This window comes from Amblyomma maculatum, chromosome 1 (assembly GCF_055883805.1).
Source record: "Amblyomma maculatum isolate TAMU_Amacu chromosome 1, ASM5588380v1, whole genome shotgun sequence".
NCBI lineage: Eukaryota > Metazoa > Arthropoda > Arachnida > Ixodida > Ixodidae > Amblyomma > Amblyomma maculatum.
Genome location: NC_139344.1, coordinates 214,803,439 through 214,823,588, shown reverse-complemented (window position 1 = coordinate 214,823,588; position 20,150 = coordinate 214,803,439). Strand labels below are relative to the sequence as shown.

The window sequence follows — 20,150 nt, the reverse complement described above, 5'->3', positions numbered from 1 at the left end:
GTCAGGTTGGTAAATTTGTACCAACCTGTTTCATAAATAAATTTGGGAAGTCTGCCCCCCCTGTCTTGCGTGTGTCTTTCATCCCGTCCTCTCTGCGCAGTTTTACTCTTTCGCTACTAGGTCAACGTACTCGTAAATAAATGCCTTCGAAAGTACCATACCGAACCGCCTCCTTCGTATATCTGTTGGTAGAGCCCCGTAGGTGACTCGCGGAGGTCGTGGGTTCAGATCTCGTCAGCGGCATATGGTTATTTCTTTTACTTCCCAGTCAGTTGCCATTCAGGCATAAGATTTTTACACCGCTCATTTCCCGTTTAGGAACCGCATAACTATAAGCATTTCTTTATACCTTCCTTGGCTTCAGTGGCTGTTGTTTTTCTCAGTGAGCATAAACACAGCTTTATCACCTTCCGCTGTCGCTTACTATGCGTTCCTTTGTTTTCTTCATCTCGATCTGTTTATCTTTGATATTTCATAAACAGCAGTATCCTATAAAAGGATGTCGCTTGTTCTACCATTACTCATCCGGCTTCGTCCTTTGTTTCCCTCCCACCTCCGGCACATAGCGTGTTTTTTTTTTTTCGTTTTTTTTTTTTTTAGTTTTCTTTTTACGAAGCTGCAAGCAATCATTTCGCCTCTGGAGTGCGTGAATAATGGTGCTCTCCAAATGGTTTGAACGAGTAGTGTCCTAATAAAAATTAATATCGCGTGCCCCCGTCCCCGGCCACATATATCGAACAGTCTGCATTACGTCGCACGCAGCGCGGCATTAGATAGTAGTACCTTCGCTTACGCGGTGTTCTTCGTAGTTTAGTGCCCACCGCAAGTTTTCATCATAGAAAAGTGGGCGAGGAAATGATTTCACTAACTTTTCAGGGGACGCACGGTAGCCTTTGAACAGTGAGACAGCACAAATACCTGAAATGGGCACACTTTGGGTAAATATGCGTCTCGGACTTACTTTACGAGGGTTGTTCAGCATGTTTCGAAGCTTGTTAATTTTTTTGTCAAGCAATGAAACTGAAAGACGTCCACCGAGTGAAAACTTAGCACGTAATCTTTCGCAGGAACACGTCGTTTTGCCATGCCATCAAGGGTGATCCACTTCCACCAGTGATGCACTGACTTCTAAACATGGAAGCATAAGGGCAGGCCTGCAGGCACCAATGACAACCTTCCTTTATGACCTCGCCGTTGGACATGTACATTTTAGTATTTTTTTTTAATCTCTCCTTCATGGGAAAAGTCCGTAGGTTTGTCGGCGCTATATCTCGGCGAGGCAGAAAAACCGCTCCAGTTGTTCGACGACATGCCGATCTTGTTCAGCAAGTGCGTGCATCACCCTTGCGTGGTGCTAGCATACCGAAACGCGATGTTTTCCCGGGAAATGGGGCATACCTAAAATCTCGATCGAACGTAACATCTTTCAATTCCCCATCGCAGAATAAAAAAAAAAAAAAAAAAAAAAAAACTGTTGCAGGCAGCTGAGTCAACTTATGACACCACGTGATCATCGCGCGCAATTGTGGTGACAGACCAGCGTTTGCCTGAAGGACCCGGGTACACCTTTGCGTGCGTACGCGTGCCCTGGGCTCCAGATAAGCCTGATTGAGCGGAATATAGCCGCCCCACAGCGGAGATGCGCCGGACAGTCGCGCTGCCGGCCCGTGGGCGAGCATTAAGCGGCAGGGAACAGGTCGGCGCGCATTCTACCGGCGGCATCCAACGAGACGGGGGCCGGCTCCCTCTCGAGGCTGTTTGTGTCGTGCGCTTGCTGCTTTTGCGGCCGCCGCCGCGTCGGGACGAAGAAGAGCCGAACACGGAAAGGGCGGCCCGCGCACCGAGGCCTTCTCCACTAGGCCGGCGCGCCAAGGGGGGCAGCAGCCCTGTCAACGCCAGGCGGCCATGGCTGCCGCCGGCGGCGCCCGTGACAGCAGCGTCGTTGGGCTTTGCTGCTGCTGCTGCTGCTGCTGCTGCACGGACGCGCCGCCGCGTGCGTGCGTCTGCTGGTCGCCTCCTGCCCGGCCAGCTCGAGCGTGCACCGTCCCCGCTTCGCCCTCTGTCTACCGAGGATGACGCCCGAGTTGCCACTTGTCGATAGCCGACATGCAGCTCGCATTGGGCCGCGTCCGGGCTTGCTGTCGCTGAGGGGCTGCTCGCCGCTTCGGGCGCAGAAAATGTCGATGGGTGTAGGCCCTGCGCCAGACGCCTCGACAAACCTCGCTCAAAGCGCCTAGACACAGAAAAGGGGCTCCAGCCGCCTTCACCTGAAATTACTTTTTTTTTTTTTTTTTTTTTCCCCAGAGGGCGGGACACGTGAAGGTTGCACGCACTGAAAAAGCTCGGGGTTTAAATGGCGGAAGTTTTGTTTGCGGTGAAACAAGTGACTTACTGGCAATTGAAAAATCCTTTTCTCCCGTCTTTGTTTTTGTTATTTCGGACGTTGTTGACATTTTTCTTCTCTTCCTTCCCGGTTTCCACTTTCTTTCGCGTAAGACTTGATAAGAGTGCTCTCAGTTTCTAAACATCTACAGTAAGAACTAAATAACAAAAAAAAAAAAGGAAAGGAGCATCATATGTCGCTGCCAATGCACTAAGACAACTGTAAAGTCGCTATTCCATTTCTACTTAGCAAAATGACGCTTACCGGTACTTACCCATTTTTACCATTACCGGTGACGCACAATGGCCGACTACATGCCGGCTATCATGCCATCGCTTTTTGTTTTGTTTTGTTTTTTGCATTGTTCGTACACTTTGTCAGAAAGCGCTTGGAATACTTCATTAAACATACACGCATCTCTGTACAATGCCGACATTGTTGCCAGCGTGATGGATGAAGCGCACATTTCTTCAGATTTCACTCCGTTGCCGCACAGAATTTTTCTTTCAAGAGCAACTCGAGATGCACACAGTTGTCAGGAGCTGCGTTAAACTTGATTGAAATGGACTCTTGTGTTCGCTGCAACCTACTTTTTCTCTGCAGTGCAGTTACACCAATTAGCTTTGTTTCGGCGGCGTATTAACACTGTGACTGGCAAAGGATGTGGTTCAAGGGTACGTGCTGCGCATAAAAATAGTGTCATACACTTTAGTGCCTTCGTTTACCGGCATTTCTGATTTTTTTTTTTTTTTCGAAGAAGGCACTTCCACGCCAGCCGCGGCGCCAGCACATCGAGGTGTAAAAAGCCAAAGCAGATGCATGTGTTCGAGAAATCATTCAGCACGCCTCGGCGGGTTGTCTGCTTCTTCCGTTTGAATGGAACAATTTTCGCTAAAGCACGGGTTTGTAACCTTGCTTTCATGGGTAAATTAACTCGTTGTAAATAGCGAGTACACGAGATCAATGCCGGTGGCGGTACGCAAAAGCGCCCACTGACCGAGATTTCGGCGCACATTAATGGTTGCCCAAGTGGTAGAAATGCTTCCGGAGCCCTCCACTACAATACACCGCATAGCCCACTCTGATACCCTGCCAGCAAGAATTTCTTTCTTTTTTTTTTTTTTTTTTACGAGCAGGATTCCGTTATCAACATTGCTTACCTTCCTTACATCCCTCGAACGCACGAAATGCTTCGCGACTGTTCTTATTTTCGTACATATCTTATCTGAAACTTCACGGATATATTTAGGGTCCAGGTGGGTTATATGAAGACTGCAAAATATCTTTTGAGATGTCTCCGCTCTTTTCCGCAAACAATATTTTTCCCCAGTAGCTCCTCAGGCATTTAAGACACTCTATTGCAAGAAAGATAATACAAATGTTATTATTGTATGGCATTATGAGAGGGTACCATAACATGGATTTGTGATTTGCTTTTATAGTATGATATGTTCAATGGCCCAGATCTGCACACAAAATATGAGAAACACTAGTTGGAAAGCTCTGGATTAATTTAGACACCCCGGGGCACTTTAACACACTGGTGCTGCCAAAAGATTATGAAACACGCTTGTGATGTTTGTATCACCTTCACCCCTTCCGTGAGGAAGATATAGTGGTTGATTTGGTACATACACGAGCGCACCAGCGGCATGTGTACACGTATGCATAAGGTACTTCCTAACATTCGCCAGGTTACGTGTAACAAACCAGGTGTGCTCCGTAATATGATTGCCGGGGCTCTACAATGAGCATCGCACAGTCCAAGGGCTTGCTTTCTTTTTTTTTTTTTTAATTCCATAGAAATGCGGGCGCCACGACTGGAATTCGAATTTTTTATCCTTCGTCTCAGCAACCGAACGGCATGGTCACTAAGTTACCGATGCGGGTAGCAGACTAATATTTTTATTTCCTTGCGTCTTACGGCGCTTAGAGGGACCTTCCGCACTCCAAGGCATCACCGGTGTCTGTGAGCAGTTTCAAAGGCAAAGAAAATGAGCCGAGCACTGATTTCTTCATTTCAACAGCAGTTTTATATCTACGCATTCACACTCTACTTACATCCTCCGCGCTTTTCGCGCACGGAGACAGCACAAGCCACTCGCTTCGCTCAGCTTCCACGTTCTCACCATGAAAATGGCACATTGTACAAGAAAAAGAAAACAACACTAAAGTGCTGCACGGAACAACGTGGACGCGGTGTTCACACGTCTAAAAGGACTTCCATCGTAGCCAATACTACTCCAGAGTAGCAATCTGCAGGACGTAAGACTATGAAGTATGGACTGCATGCAAAGACACAGGATCATTGCACAGGTAGAACACTACAGCGAATGCTTTGCTCAACTCGTCGAACTCGGGTGTTGTTCCGTTAAGCCGAGGTAGTGCTCCGGACACGCTGGCTTCTTTGGCGCTTATGAACGCCAAGGGCGTCCCTTACAATGACTAGAACTCCGTAGTAGTTTGGCTGTGAATCTCTTTTTTTTTTCTTTTTTTTTAAGTCCACAACGATATCCTCCATTCCCGTGGAGAGGATAGAACTGCGCCAAGTTGCGCGCAATCAGCTTAGCACCAATCGCGACGGACCGCACCATCAAGCAAACGAGCACAAAGGAACCAAGTTCGGAGCACTCAGTAGACCAAAGTCAGGCAACTCTTTCCATTTGCAACTTCGAACATATATGCTACTCCTGTAGCTTCTCTTAGATAATAAAAAATACAAAAGTACAGACTTTTTCATAGGACAATTCAAAAACGCGTCTTGGTACAAAATGAAACATATGTATCATAATGCAAAGCTAAATATATATATATATATATATATATATATATATATAACAATCTATACTCAAGTTTCTTCAATTTAGAGACCGCTTTTATTAAGCACAGCGGTTCCTTCCAGTAACCGCCCCCTCTCATTTTTCAGGTTTAATTTCAAGTTAAACAATCCTGCACTATTTTTTTCTCCGCAACCTGAGACAAAGTCCACTTCATCAAGTTTTTGCGCCGATAAGCTTAACAATGAACTCCACAAGGATTCTCACTCTCACACAGTACGTGTGCAACGTTTCGGCATTGGCACTACACTAATCAAGTAAAGAGCACCAAAACGCTATTTCTTTCGTGTATCAGAACAATTCAGAAGCGAAACAACCACTTTTGTTCGGAACTGGACCATTAAGTTGCGAAAACTACAAGTTATGTTTACCACCACGGTGGTATTGTTCTTTAAATGCCAGTCTGTTACGAATCCCTCTTAAACTAAGAGTACAATTAATAAAATTGTAAGTAAATGTTTTAGATTAACGTGACGTGATTAGCGTGACAGTTTAACGTGACGCCCGCCATGGCAGGAGTCGATCGATCGACCCTACCTCCCGCATAAATTAAGCAAGCCAGTAGATTTAAACACAATAGTCGTGAGCGCTGAGCAAGCTTAAAGCTTCGACAAATGAAGTCGGGTAGATTTTTGTCCTTCGGCACTGATATTCTGCCCGGTGCAGGTTTCTCGACATAAATACGGCAAAACGGTCACGGCCCTCAGTTACTGATCGCTACTTCATACAAGTGTTGATGTGTAATAATCTCCACTTCATGGTTAGCATCGTGGTTTGGTGCGAACTAAACGAAGCAAAGATAGTCGTAAGCAGTACCGCTCCCTCTCGTTTACTAAAATATGATAATTATGGCACGCAAAATTACCCGCGCTTCTTTTCTTTCTAGAGAATAAGATAGGACAAAAAAAAAATCAAACAAATCAAAGGGCAAGACAAAGGTACATAAGCAGCTGTTAGAAAAGCGAAAGCACTGTAATAAAATATTGCACAATTCACAGCGGTAACACTCAAATTTGGCTAAACGAAATCCCCTAGATTATCCCCAAGCTCTAGAAAAAGAAATGGTCTTGAGTATATGCGTCCTATGCATACAGATCTGGCGACGAAGCACTAATGACAGCGGACCTTCATTTCACCAGCACGCGCTGTATTCACCACAATACGTTTTACGTCAAATGCAAAAAAAAAAAGAAAAAAAAAACAAATTTTCTGTTACACTTGTATGTGATCTCAAAATAAATAACGTTAATTCTCATGTGCGCATTTCCCCTTCTGTTATCTTATCCTGTTGGCTTAATTATTGCGAAAACCTATATTTAATAACTCAATAAATAAGAGCAGATAGTTACCTTTAATGCACACGCCAGCGCCCAAGCCCAAGGGAAAAAGCCGGTTAATGTCGGACGCGCAGCTGAGCAGCGGAAGAAGTTGGCAACGGGACATGCTAAAACTGATCTTTCTATCTCACCGGGTTTATTGTATCAATGCGGTCCGAGAGTGCTCCTGTACGTGGGTGACTTGACAGGAGCAGGGCGGAGGGTGCGTATACATTTAAATACCATAATTTAAGATGCAACTACTCATAAACCTCCCCCCGAGTGCAGACATACGGCTACAAACGAATGCTATGCAGCATTCCTGCTTAGCAGAGCTGGTAAGCCGCCGACGCCTGACAGACGATGGGCTCGAGCTCGACCGAGCCCCGGACTAGGACGAGTTTTTCTTCAACCGCCGAGTTTCTGAGAACACTGCACGCTTACTTCGTAACTGTATAGGTTCACTCAGGTTAACGTCAAAGAGTAATTAAGCCCTCAGTTTAAAATGTCTCTACCTTGCGTCCCTAAAAAACATCTGAATTTGAAATTATCTTAAAGGCGGCCACAGGGTAGCCTGAGCGCTTGACACTGGCGCTTTTACAATCTACAGGCAAACGTTACACCTAACTAGGCAATCACTGTTCAAAAAATAAATTTAAAAATGAAACGAATGCTTAGCTCATTTTATAACTGAATCCTAACTCTTAGTTCCGGCTCAATGGTGACAAAAAAAAAAAAAAAAAAAAAAAAGAAATTCTTCGAATATCTCAGCGGCATTTTAACCTACACAGAAGTAAAGGATCGAGTTATTGCAGTCGCACGAGTTATAATGACGTAACCACGCTCATCGCGCGCAACTCGTCCCTGCCTACCCCTCGTCGGGAATGTGTAATTCTTTTCATTTATTTATTCCCCCCTTTACGGGAATACACACGTATTGACCGCCAGGCGAATAAGCGTTCGGCCCCTGCGTATCCCCTTCCACCTCCCTAATTTTTTTTTTTTCATTTTTTTCGAACTGTGTCCGCGAGCCGAATGCACCGCATGCGGGACGTACGTACACGAGCGAACAAGCAGTGGACCGTATAATTCCTCATTCGCTACGCAGCAGTAGTAGTAAAAAAATAAGCTCGACTAACAACACTCATCTCGATGCTTCTTCCGGCGCGCATTGTACACTTCGTATATTACTTATTTACATATTTATATATCTCTCACATCTGGAAATAAATAAGCCGCGGACATTCCCGAACACATATTCGAGAACGTGCATGCTTGGCAAGGACGCCCTTTTCAAAACAAGGCCAAACTTAACGCGAATAAATGTTACGATACTGGCCTGGCAAATTATGCTCAATTAATGACTTCGTAACTTCTCTGTTATTATCTGCAGAGTTTAGTACACTGCATCAGGATGCAGCCTGAAGGTAGTGCAAAATGCAGCACGGCTAACACTCGTTACCCGTTTGTAAACACTGTCCTCACAACACATTGGGAGCCAGTAAAGAGTACGATACAGGAGAGCTGGCTCTCGGACAAAGACACAAGAAGCACAGAGTGAGTGCGAAGAGGCTCGCTGACGACGAAGCCGCTTCAGGAGGCGCCAGGACATGTAATTACTAGATAGCTTTTTTTCCTTCACTACTAATCGTGCAAGGCTCTCTTGATTTGCCAATGCCCTGAATTTAACTTAGTACATGTTCTACCGTGCAGTAGTTGAAAGCTACAAAATGCTACAAAATGCCACAAAATAAATGTCGAATACGACATAAAACAACGCGCTCTGCTGGCGGCAATGCTTCGTTGTGCATAAAAAGAGGCAAACAAGCATACGTTCTTTGATACAGCACGATTGAACAAGTCATGACAAAATAAAATAAAAAGCTGGCTTTCAGCGGAAGCAAGCATTTTTTTAACAGTGAAAATCAGGATCTCGTCATTGTGGGTAGAGGCCCTCTCGGGCTTCCGTCATGCACAACACACAACAAGCCTATTTTGCCTCGTAGCTTGTCGTGTATTGTTATTTTCTTGCACATGGATCTCTGCTCGTCGTAAGCGCCTGCAATGCGCCTAGCATGAGTCGCGTGTAAATACCCTGTGGTTCTCTAGGCGCCTTGCTTTCAAGACAAAAGCAAGGTGACTTGAGGAAGAAACTGCCGCGCAGGTCACAAGAGTGCCTTCTTTGCTTACAGAATGCTCAGCTCCAACAGACTGTTCTTAAAGCTAAGGAACCGTTCTGGCGCGTTCCTTTTCTTTTTCTGGCCCTGTTATCTCATGGATAATTTTGATGTCAATTTCCATACTTTTCAATGGATGGGTGGGAGAGAAAGGAATAAAAAAACACACACACACACACCTTCAACACGACACTTTGGTGCCGCTCGATGGGAGGGGGTCGTCTCGCAAGCGGGCTATTTCACTGTGCATCCATCGAGTTTCCACTCTTTATCAGCGTTAAGCGTCCAGCAGCGGAAAATGGGACTGAGCCGTAAACGAATTTTCTTACCAGCCGGAAGAAACCGCGATAGTGTAAACACAGCGCCATCTATTTTCTCATTTTATTTTCCTTTTACTTAATTAAAAAAAAAAAAAACCTACTCATTACGTAGCGAAACAGTTGATGTGTCCTCCCACACAAAACAAGAAAACAGCGAATATATGCTGTTTCCAGCACACTCGACTCCTGCCCTTAAATACCTCGAACGACTTTAGAGTCTTATGAAATGAACGATGACACAAGCGCGGAAAGATAGGGGGGAAAAGGTGGAACAGAGAAAGTTGCAACTTTGCGTACAATTCCGGTGAAACCCCTGTCAGTTACTCAGTTCAGTCGTTCAGTCGTGTCCGACTCTTCGTGACCCTATTGACCATGTCACGCCACGCTTTCCGGTCTCTCACTATCTTCCTAACATCACATAAGAAACCCCTGTAGGGTGCCTGTAAAGCTTCTCAGCACGAATATCACTAATAATAAGCGTTGCTGCTATAAGTAACTCAGGCTGTCGGCTACTAACAATTTTGATCACCTAGGAAGTCGAGCCGCTAAGAACGTTGCAGCCTTGACTAACGTAAGTATCTTTTTCTCCCTGCAAAGTATGCAAAGTATGCTTGTCATCGCCTCTTGAGCTTTACATTCATCAGGATAGCACCTGCTTTCAATCCTCAGTTTGGCTTGCCACTCCGATTTAGGGTGTTATTTTGTAATGCTTCTAATGCTAGCGAGAGGACGCAGAAATTTTACTGGTGATGCATACATCTACAGAATTAGAGGACGGGAAGGCAGGAAGAGCAGTGCTCTTTCGCTCACATCTGAATTGTAAGCATACAAGTTCCTGATCTGAAAACGTACGTACACACAAAAAAAATTATGAGCTTCTTATTTCCCGGACGCTTGACGTTGAAAAATAAGTAAATTAGCCGTAGACTCCCACAAACGTTCTCCTTGTGTATGAAAAATACGTTAAACCAGCTGTACTCAGTCTAATACGCGTTCTATACGTACTTACGGAAGCTACGCCTGTATTACTTGTGCGCTTAATTTTATGCCGCTCACATAAGCCCAAATCACCAGAGCACGAAGATGCCGCAGGTGAATTAAAAGCGAACGAACTGCACAAGCAATCGTCCAAAGCGATGTGTATGGCCGCCGGGGACTGGGAGGCTTGAAACTTGCTGGCGACATGGACGACTAGGTTGCTATAAAACATTCTGTCATCGTATACAGTCCCTTTCCAGTGTCCTTTGTCAGACCGCGTCGGAGAGAGAGTAACATGCAACTGAAAGACCCTACATTCGGGGTGTGTCAGGCTGAAACATCCACACGAGACCGCTATGATCCACCTTCTCTGGCAGTCGCTGCAGTGAGTGACTCTGCCACCAAAGGAACCATACAGTGCCTGCGCGTTTCTGGATCTCATCTAGGAGCGACTAAAAATAGCGTCAAATATTGTTCGGCTGTTCCCAGTGAGAAGCTTAAATCCTCAGCCGTGGCATCTGCTTAATCGTTTCTTTTCTGCTTCAAGTGAATCAGTCACTGCACTTGCAGAGATTCAAACTTGCTTCTAAGCATGGCAACAGTGTTAAAAACAAAAATAAACAGCAGTGTGGAAGGACACAGTGACGTCACTTTTGGACAGGTATTTAACAGTGGGCACGAAACAGCGCTGGTCGGGGCCAAATTACGTACCGTCTTACAGTTTTACAGTACACCAAATGCGTGGCCGCACGCCTGAGACATTTTACTTATTTCTGTGCTGTAGCACATATCTAATGAAAATGTATCATCGCGCGCCATTTCCGTTCATTTTTTTTTCTTTTTTTACGCACAGTGGTTAATATGAACCTTCAAATGCATTCACAGCGAAGCGAAGCTTTGCGATGTTTGTTTGTTGATGTTGCAACGTCCAGGTGGTTTCGACCATTAACAAACAAGTATTGCAAAGCTCCACGTGACAACATCAACGAAGGCAAAAAAGTTAGATTCAAAGGGCTAGTAGCTGCTGGTTGAAATGTCAAAGCTATCAAAACCGTTTTTGTATGCATTGTTTACATACACGTAAATGATAATAAACACATAGACTATGAACCTGTTTCATGTCATGATGAAGAACCGGCAGAATTATGTTCACCCTCATTACTTAGCAAGACCGCTTACAATCTGTCAGTGGAAGTAATGGAACACGAAATGAAAATAAAACCACCAAAAAACGTCGGCGGCCCACTTGATGCAAGGAGGTGTGCACAGACATCGTTCACATAAGTGTGGAAATGAAAGATGTTACGAAAACAGGATTAGAAAATAACAGCAGGCGTTTCAAAAAATAACAGGGAGTAACAATAATTACGAATATTATGTCATCGTCAGCACGCCTGTTCTTATCTCCATTTCCAACTTTAAATGCAACAAATATTAGCCAAGGATATTTATTGGCTATCCAGCGCAATTGCGAGCACCAGCGATCGAAAGAGTTTCGCAAAGATCGAAAATTAAAAGCAATCCTTTCTTGTAAAATTAAAAGTGACTTGATCGCGGAGTGTGGCCTTATCATTTCTGGCAATACTAGCTTCGTCTCTGCAAGAAATACGCCTTAAAAAAAAAAAAAATCACTATGGCTTTTGCACTCTAGTTAAATAGAGCAGCAAACTGTTAATCAAAAATAAGCGAGAAGATTATAAAAGAAAATGCATATTCGCTGTTTAGCATGACGCACAGGACCTCTCCTAGACTACCAATGTAAATCCAACAATTGTGACATACACTGCAGTCAGAAGAATGCGTATCGTTACTTCGCACGATTCTTCCGGAGCAGTGCTTTCTACAGGAGTACATCTGAAGTTCCTTCCGCTCTGACCTGTCGAAAAATAAATAGCTGAGCTGGTGAAAAATGATGTTTGATGGCACACTCTTGCACATGGTCCTTTTACAGCCTTCAAGAAAGAACAAAGAATGGCGCCAAGACCTGGCCGCAATCACTGTGACTTTCCCACACTCCGGCGCGAGATGGGCGGTGTATCTCGCAACTCCCGGGCATTCGGTGGGCGCCCGCAAAGGCCGGTCCCGGCCAAGATACACGACGCGGGGCTCTCGCCTGCGGGGAAGACGTAGGCCAGCAGCGCCCCGCAGTTTGGAGACGGGCGGAGAAGGCAATCGTGTAGCTGCTGCTGCTGACAGCACTCCGCGCGCGCGAGCCAGGCTAGTCTCGACTCGTGGGTCACTGTTCCACCTGGCCGCTGTCCTGGAACTTGTCCGTCTCGTCACAAACCAACACTGACGACCTGCTGGGGCTGGGGGCGAGCCCGAAGCCATCGGCGTGCTGTTTGGGTGCCGCCGCGCCACCGGTCCGCGCCGTGAGCTCGGCGGCCTCCCGGAACGGCCGCTGGTCGGCGCCGGGAGAGTCCCTGCACGCCGTGTCGGCGCCGTCCGAGCTGAGAGCCGCCGTGCCGTTCTCCATCTTGTCCAGGTCAGACGAGGGCGGGAAGTGCTGCGAGCTGTCGTCAGTTCTGTCGCCCGAAGAAGAAAGGTTGCTGAGATCACTGACGCCGCACGGAGACGGCTTGGCGGAGCTGGTTCCCGAGAATGTGTGGTGGTTCACGCTGAGAGCGGACGAGCTGTTACTACCGGCCGTCGGCAGCAGCGGGCTGCTGGCCCCTGCGGTCTTGGTCAGGCCCAGCGGCTGCTCGCTGGCGGCCTTGACCGTGGCGGTGCCCTTGGCCTTAGCCGCCTTCTCGCCGATCTTCAGCTCGGCCGCCTCGGCGTTGGAGATGCCGTCCTGCTTCTTCCACTTAGTGCGCCGGTTCTGGAACCAGATCTTCACCTGCGCCAGTGAGAGGGGACAGAATGGAAGGGCTGTTAACAGATCTGAACATGGCGCACTTGGCAGCGAGCAACAGGATGCATATTGCTCACTAGCCTGATGGAGTTCTGCCCAGAAATTAAATAAATAAACGAAGCGCGGAAGCTCGCTCAAGTCAACAAACGTAATCAATGCAATAATGCGTCCAAGTTCAAATATAGTTAGTTACGCGGCTTCAGCATACAATAAGAAATATATTGATTTCCAGAGAAACGTCGAGAGAGAGTGTTTGTGTGTGTGTGTGTGTGTGTGTGTGTGTGTGTGTGTGTGTGTGTGTGTGTGTGTGTGTGTGTGTGTGTGTGTGTGTGTGTGTGTGTGTGTGTGTGTGTGTGTGTGTGTGTGTGTGTGTGTGTGTGTGTGTGTGTGTGTGTGTGTGTGTGTGTGTGTGTGTGTGTGTGTGTGTGTGTGTGTGTGTGTGTGTGTGTGTGTGTGTGTGTGTGTGTGAGAGAGAGAGAGAGAGAGAGAGACGTACCACTACCACACAATATATTGTATTAATGTAATCCACGAGATGGAAGCAGGAAAGTAGAACAGTTGCGTTCTTTCGGACGCGCGGCCAGCTCTGTACGGACCACTGCCCCTCCATGGGTCGGTGCTTTTCCATGTCGATGGAACGTACGGAGATTAACGCAGCTTTACAAGCTGTGCCCTTATTGTACAGCCGACAAGACCCATTTTAAATGTTGGTTGTCCAGATGCCTTGTTTTGCATTAAACCAGATACCGGCCTTATACGTCTAAATATTGTGCACTAATTTTACTTGGTTAAAAAAAATATTCCTCCTTTTGATTTGATTTGAACATGACTTATAGTTGTATGCCGGAGAAATCGCGTCCCTGTAGCGCAAGTATGTTCATATTTCTAGAACGCGCCTCTGCACTGCAGTTTCCAGTTGCAAAACACTTTCGTAGGAACGCACTTCCCTCTTCACATAACACTGTCCCCGAGGTACTTGAACTGACATTAGCTTTGTGTTCAGAAAAAAAGACAAAAGTACGGCTACGACACTGATTGACTGGCTTTTTGTGGCTAAGCTGAGACTTTTTCCAACGGCAAAAGACTCGTTTATTGACGGGAAAGTTGGATCTAAAAATATTTCCTCACAGGCACTTAATCAGACGCGTGACGTCATCACCTAAAAGGAGGATTTGTCACCGTTTGGAAGCGAATGGCGGCACAGTACATTCTCTCGGACCTGCGAAAAAAAAATAATGTCGGCGCACGCATTCCGATTGCGAAATCGGTCGCTATTGGCGATGCGTGTATTTCCTTTCTTTTCGATAAAACTTTTATGGCCTATAAAATCACCGTCTTCAGCGAGAGTGGTCGGTTTGCGATTAGGACGCGGTACTCCATTGAAACAGGTCGATCTGTGTTTGTCCCCAGTGTACTTTTAAAGTGAGGCTGGCCCAAATTCACTCGTCCGGTTTTCCGAGAAATAGCAGCCTGCGTCGCACCCAGAAGAAAACACGTACCAATTAAGTGGTTCATAATCAGCGAGGGATTGCTTCAGAACGTTGAATTATGTGCAAGCAGAGCTTGTGACGGAGAATGACATGTTGAAACACATAAGCGTTGACGTCAGCGCGAAAGACGTTGACAACGTTACCCGTGTTTATCTGGCGACCATCTAATGAGACAAGGCAAATAGAGTGAATGAGGCATGGGTCCACTTTCCCGCACTGTTCTCTCTCGCTCATACGGAGGGACGATAACACCTGTCTCTGTGAGATTTTGCAGAGCGTAGAGGTCGCACTGAACATCTTTTTATATCTCGACATTCTCAATCAGAAAAAAAAAAAAAAGAAAAAAAAAAACATGCGTCTGCGCCAAGCCAGCTGGGCTCGAAATGTTTTGCAGCGTGGCCCTGACACTAACATAACTATTAAGCGATAGCTTATACAGCGCTTACGGTCGAAAAGTCGTCGGCGGATTCCGCACTGCGTGTCGGAAGTAATCAGGGGCTGCGTAAAAAAAAAAAAAATCATATAACGGTAATTTGCGGTTCTAGTGATTGATGATTGATTTATATGTGATGAGCGATGACAAGTTTAATGAAATCATTGTAAATAATTGATTGATGAATTTTAAAAAATGCAAACAATTGGGAAAAGAGGTTCAAAGGTTTCAAAACGTTCAGAATGAAGATTCAATCCTTGATGACGCCAATTAATAAAATTTAGAGTGTGTAATTGATCAATTAGTTAATTTAAATAATTAGAGAAAAATGAAAAATTCGTTAAAGATGTCAAACCACCCAGAATGCAAAGTCAATGTTTGTTGATGCTACGTATCGGCGTATAAAGGTTTTAAAAAATTAAGAAGTTAAATAAAAAAATCATCCGAGTGTGTGAATCGCTGCCGCTTCTATACCCTTAACGGCGAAGCTTGAGTGTCCCCTAATTTTTTGGTAGACATTAACGGTTGTGTTTGTCATCAGCAGTTTTGATGATGAAGCAAGTCCAACATTCTTGGACACCGCTTTTAATTGCGAGGCAACTCTATAGAGATATGCAAGACAGGCTGTTATGGAATTATTTTTGCGCAGCGAGATTTGTTCTTTTTTTTTTTATTCGGGCACATTGAGCAAATACGCCATAAAAAAAAAATGCAGAGCGTTTCTGACGATAGCAGGAATATTAATGGCATAAACTTGCGAACTTCCAGAGGGGCGATTTTTGGACATATTCAATGTGACTGTAGAATTTTTACGGCATGGGAGAAAATTGCGTTCACAAACCACTTTCTCTTGAAATATCACTTGTCGGAAGTTTTTGCGTATGGATTTATTTGTTACGCGGGCTTTGCGTGGGCGAAAAACATGCTTTCATCAGTGTTGGACGAATATCGGACGAAGGTCAGTTCCAAGAGATAAATACGCCATCAAAGAAAATCAGAGTGAAATGTGATTTTATAGGCTGCCTTTGTAAATCGTGTAAAACCAGTCTCTGTGAGTGCACACAGCACAGAACCGTGAGGTAAGGAGTCAGCGTAAATTGGTGACGCCATCTCGAGCCTATAGTTTCAAGTGCTGCTGCAGCACTTGCTTTCCCGGACACCTCATACGGTATATGTCCGGCCATCGGGGAGACGAAACACAGTTGCACGCAAAACCATGCAGGCACATTACCAAGGCTGGATCTACCTCAAGATCGACAACAAAACCCCTTATACTTAGTCACAGAAGTAAACATCCTTGCATATTTATAACCCCCTCTAATGCCCCTTCCAGACAGCGAGTCCCCTTTGCCGTTTATTATTACATATAATATATATATATGTGTGTGTGTGTGTGTGTGTGTGTGTGTGTGTGTGTGTGTGTGTGTGTGTGTGTGTGTGTGTGTGTGTGTGTGTGTGTGTGTGTGTGTGTGTGTGTGTGTGTGTGTGTGTGTGTGTGTGTGTGTGTGTGTGTGTGTGTGTGTGTGTGTGTGTGTGTGTGTGTGTGTGTGTGTGTGTGTGTGTGTGTGTGTGTGTGTGTGTGTGTGTGTGTGTGTGTGTGTGTGTGTGTGTGTGTGTGTGTGTGTGTGTGTGTGTGTGTGTGTGTGTGTGTGTGTGTGTGTATGTGTGTGTGTGTACAAACAGACCGAAGTAGTCTCTCACATTACCCCTATGCCACGCTCAGGAGCTGCCAACTCGGGTCGCTCCTTTCATATGGGAGGGTGATATCAAAATCAACCTACTAACAGAACCGTTTGCATTCTCGTTACCCCTACGACACGCAGGCACGTCCATACGGCTTGGTTGAAGCGTAACTTTATATGTGGGCTGGTAGCTTACGCTCTCCCTTAAGGGATAGCTTAGGTGTCCCCAATAATGTGGCCCCTTACACTGACAGGGCGTGATAGGGGAATAATGTAGCAGTCAAAATAAGCTTCCGCCGTTGCTTTCGCAGTTCAACTAGGGTTAACCAGAGCTAAACCACAACTAATTTTTTTTTTTTTCATCTCTCGCTCTAATCCGGTCAAAAGCCGATAAAATGCAGCCACTCAGTAGACGTCATATGGAAACTGAACACAGGTAACTAATATACGAGCAAACCCATTAATATAGCCACCAACTTCTTTATTTATTCACTCCTTCGTTCGTTACATCACACAGCTTAAAATTCCAAATTAGCGCTGAGTAGCAAGTGGAGACAAATAATACTACAAAAAGTATAATTACAGGAGGGGACGTGAGATGTAAGACACAGTATGGGTGACAGATATTTACTGTTAGTAAATTCTATCAAAAACGCAGATCTTGAGTTCACAGTCCTGCATTGCAACTATGGTAAGTGTACGTTTACTCGAAAAATAGATCGCAAAAAAAAAAAAAAAAAAACGTAAAATGGAATAATATGGTCTCACACACGGCATGCCTGCCTAGCCTAAATAGCGCGTGAAAGTAAACCTCACCGCAAACATTGTAAGTGCTAGGATAAAACGACACGACCACAAGCACGCCGTGCGTCATGTCGGTTGCATTCTAGCCGCACCTTTGACACGTAGATAATGCGTGTTTCGTCGGTCACCGGGCCAGACAGCGCGAAAACATTTATGTTGGAATTTGAGAGCATCACGTGAACTGCAGGAGCCGAAAGGACATTCAGTTTAAACCCTATTCCGCGTTCTTTGTGTGCGCGTTACATAAGCTCAGTCTATTGCTGTTACGTTAATCAGGGGTGCTGTGGCAAGCATCGCGTGATCGCACGCCACACTCCCTTGAATACAGCCATGCGAGCATACAGACAGGCGTACATAGGCAAAAAAAAAAAAAAAAAAAAAAGGAGGGGATACACTCGGGGGGAGAAAACGCCATTTTCGGCTGTGTCTGAGGTGTGACATAAGACGTCTTTATCGACGTCTTCATCGCCAACGCTTGCTCGCAGCGTTTGCGCACACAAGCCGACAAGACAGCTAGCGCCGCGCGGGAGCCCCGAAGGTAGCGTGAAGAGGGACAGAAGGGCAATAGAAAACACACACACACGAAGCAAGCACTGGCGCGAGAGAGCGGTGTCGGCAGCGTTGCAAGGGGGAGACTGTTTCGCCGCGAATCTCACCCAATTTCCAGCGCTTCTTATTTCTTCCTCGAGGGCCCGACGCGCCGTAATTGCTATCCCCGCGCTCCCTTTTCTCCCGTACCGGGCTAGTATCCTCAATAAAGGGCCTCATAAAGAGTAGAGGACCGGGGAAACGCTCGGTTAAGGGGGGAGGAAGGCCGCTGGGAGCAGATTCATTTGTCATGTCGCCCCCGCCGAGAAGAAACGCAGGCTCGCAGGAAACCATTAGACTCGATCAGGTTGAGATATGCCGCAGGAGGAGGCGTGCGCCGGGGAGACAATATCCGCGGGGCTTCTCCTCCGACGGCGGGCGCGCGCCGCTTCTGGAGCGGACGGCTTCTTCCCTTGACGCGATCGATGCGCCGCCGCTCAGCTCGCGCTTTTGTGCGGGCCTCCAGCGAGCTTGCGAGCACTCCCGCGACGACGACCCACTCCGGCCGCTTCCGCATTGTCGCAGCGCGCGGCGCGGGCGATGACAATTACACGGACCGCTTCAAAGGACGACGCTGACAAGCGCTGGTGGGAGCGCGTGCGCGCTCCGGACTCGTCGTGACCGGCCTGGCGGAGGCGGCGCGCGTGTTACCGACTCGCGACGAGCTGCGTCGCTTTGCCCGATATGCGCCGCGAGGCTTGGCCGGCTTGGTCAGACCTCGCGGTGCCATAGTTCGCGAGCGAGAACTCGGTGGCTCGCAATGCCTGCAATGAGGCAACATTACTCTTAGCCTATTCGATTCTTAAAACGCAGTGGGAGAGGCAGAATGAAAAAAGATCATTGTCTTTTAAATCAATTCCAATGCACAAGAATCTCTCTGAGCGACAGCAAGGGGATAGAAGGGAGCAGAGAGAAATTAGTATGCACAAAGTGAGGGCTGCGCGTTCGTGGGAAGGGAGAAAGAAGGGACACTTTTGGTGTAATTCATTCCACATTCCTATATTCTGCCATTTTCCGTCCCTTCGGACAACTTTCTATTTCGAATGGAGGAAGGCGGCGAGAACGGTTTATGAAATATATTAATTTACTGGTGACAAAAAAAAAGCGAAAAAATAAAACCAGAACATTTTGGCCAGTTCATCGGAAGGGCAAACCTATCACAACGAAAATAAAGACAGCATAACAAGCAGACATATATTGCATTCTTGAGCTCTTTCAAACTGAACGATGCGTTTTACATTGGCATGTTTTAAAAGTTTCGCTCTCAGTTCGTGACTTTGCTGCCCAAGAGAAGGCTCGAACCAGGGTTTACAGTTGAGTTTCTACGACCATATAGGTATGCTCTTTCGTAGTTAAAACAAGGACTTGCGGACCCAGAAAGCTTCATGCATTTCTTCCCTCCGTTAAAGGGACAAAAGTAAACACACTCTACTGCAAAAAGACAAGTTTGCGAAAGGCCAGCACTTTCGGGTCGAGAGAAGAAACGACTCAAAGGGAAAGCTCAACAAATTACAGCTCCGGCAATTTCGACGCTCATGAAAAGGAGCCAGTTTCGTAGCAGCAACTAGCCTTCCCCGCTTGCAAGGGCTCGATAGAAGAGAGCGATCAGGAGGAGGTCGGTCACGGGGCAGCGGGAGGCCCCCTCGACACAGCGATCGCGCGGCGCCATTTAATGCGGGCCCAGCGCTAAACAGCCGGTGTCATCCGAGCAATTTCGTGCTTGGGCGATGATGAGATTTATCCCGACGCTCGGGCTTCCTCCCCTCGGCGGCAACCTGTCGATAATCGATAAGGCATTCCCCCATTCTCGAGCGGCCGCATCCAGGAAGCAATCGCCGAGACGCGCGCGCGGCCGCCGCTCGATGCCGGATCGTTCATCTCGCCTCCGGACGGGCCCCCACAAAGCCCCGAGTGCTTGTCGCCGGCCGCCCCGAGACAGCCGTGACACGGGCGGCGGACGCGCACGCAGCTCGGCCACAATGTGCGCACGGCCCGCAGCGGAGATAAGCGCTGCAACGGAAGCCTCTCCCGGTACGCAGAAGAGAGAGAAGGAATGAAACCGGCTATTTTCATTATGACAGTCGCGTTTAACGGAGCCAGGAGCGGGGTGACTCGCCGGCCGAACGATTGCTGTTTCCTCTTTCGCTCGGCCGGCTCGCGGTGCCATTATGAGAACTCTATTTGGAACCGCGATTGATTAAGCGATCGATCCGTGCGTTAAACGGCCGCGCCCGGACGTCGCCCGAGGACAGCGCAGCAGCCGAGGCGAGCCTGGGCGCCGCCGGCGG

The 20,150-nt window shown here is 46.9% G+C and overlaps 1 protein-coding gene across 2 annotated transcripts in view; it reads right to left on the bottom strand.

The window, feature by feature from the left end:
* Positions 1 to 4,393: 4,393 nt before the first annotated feature.
* Positions 4,394 to 20,150, bottom strand: part of NK7.1 (homeobox protein NK7.1) — a 235,193-nt gene continuing 219,436 nt past the window's right edge. For both annotated transcript variants that reach the window (XM_084590268.1, XM_084590269.1), the window contains one exon: positions 4,394 to 12,850. In XM_084590268.1, coding sequence (XP_084446394.1) covers positions 12,248 to 12,850 — 603 coding nt within the window. In that variant the 3' untranslated portion in view covers positions 4,394 to 12,247. The remainder of the gene's footprint in view (positions 12,851 to 20,150) is intronic.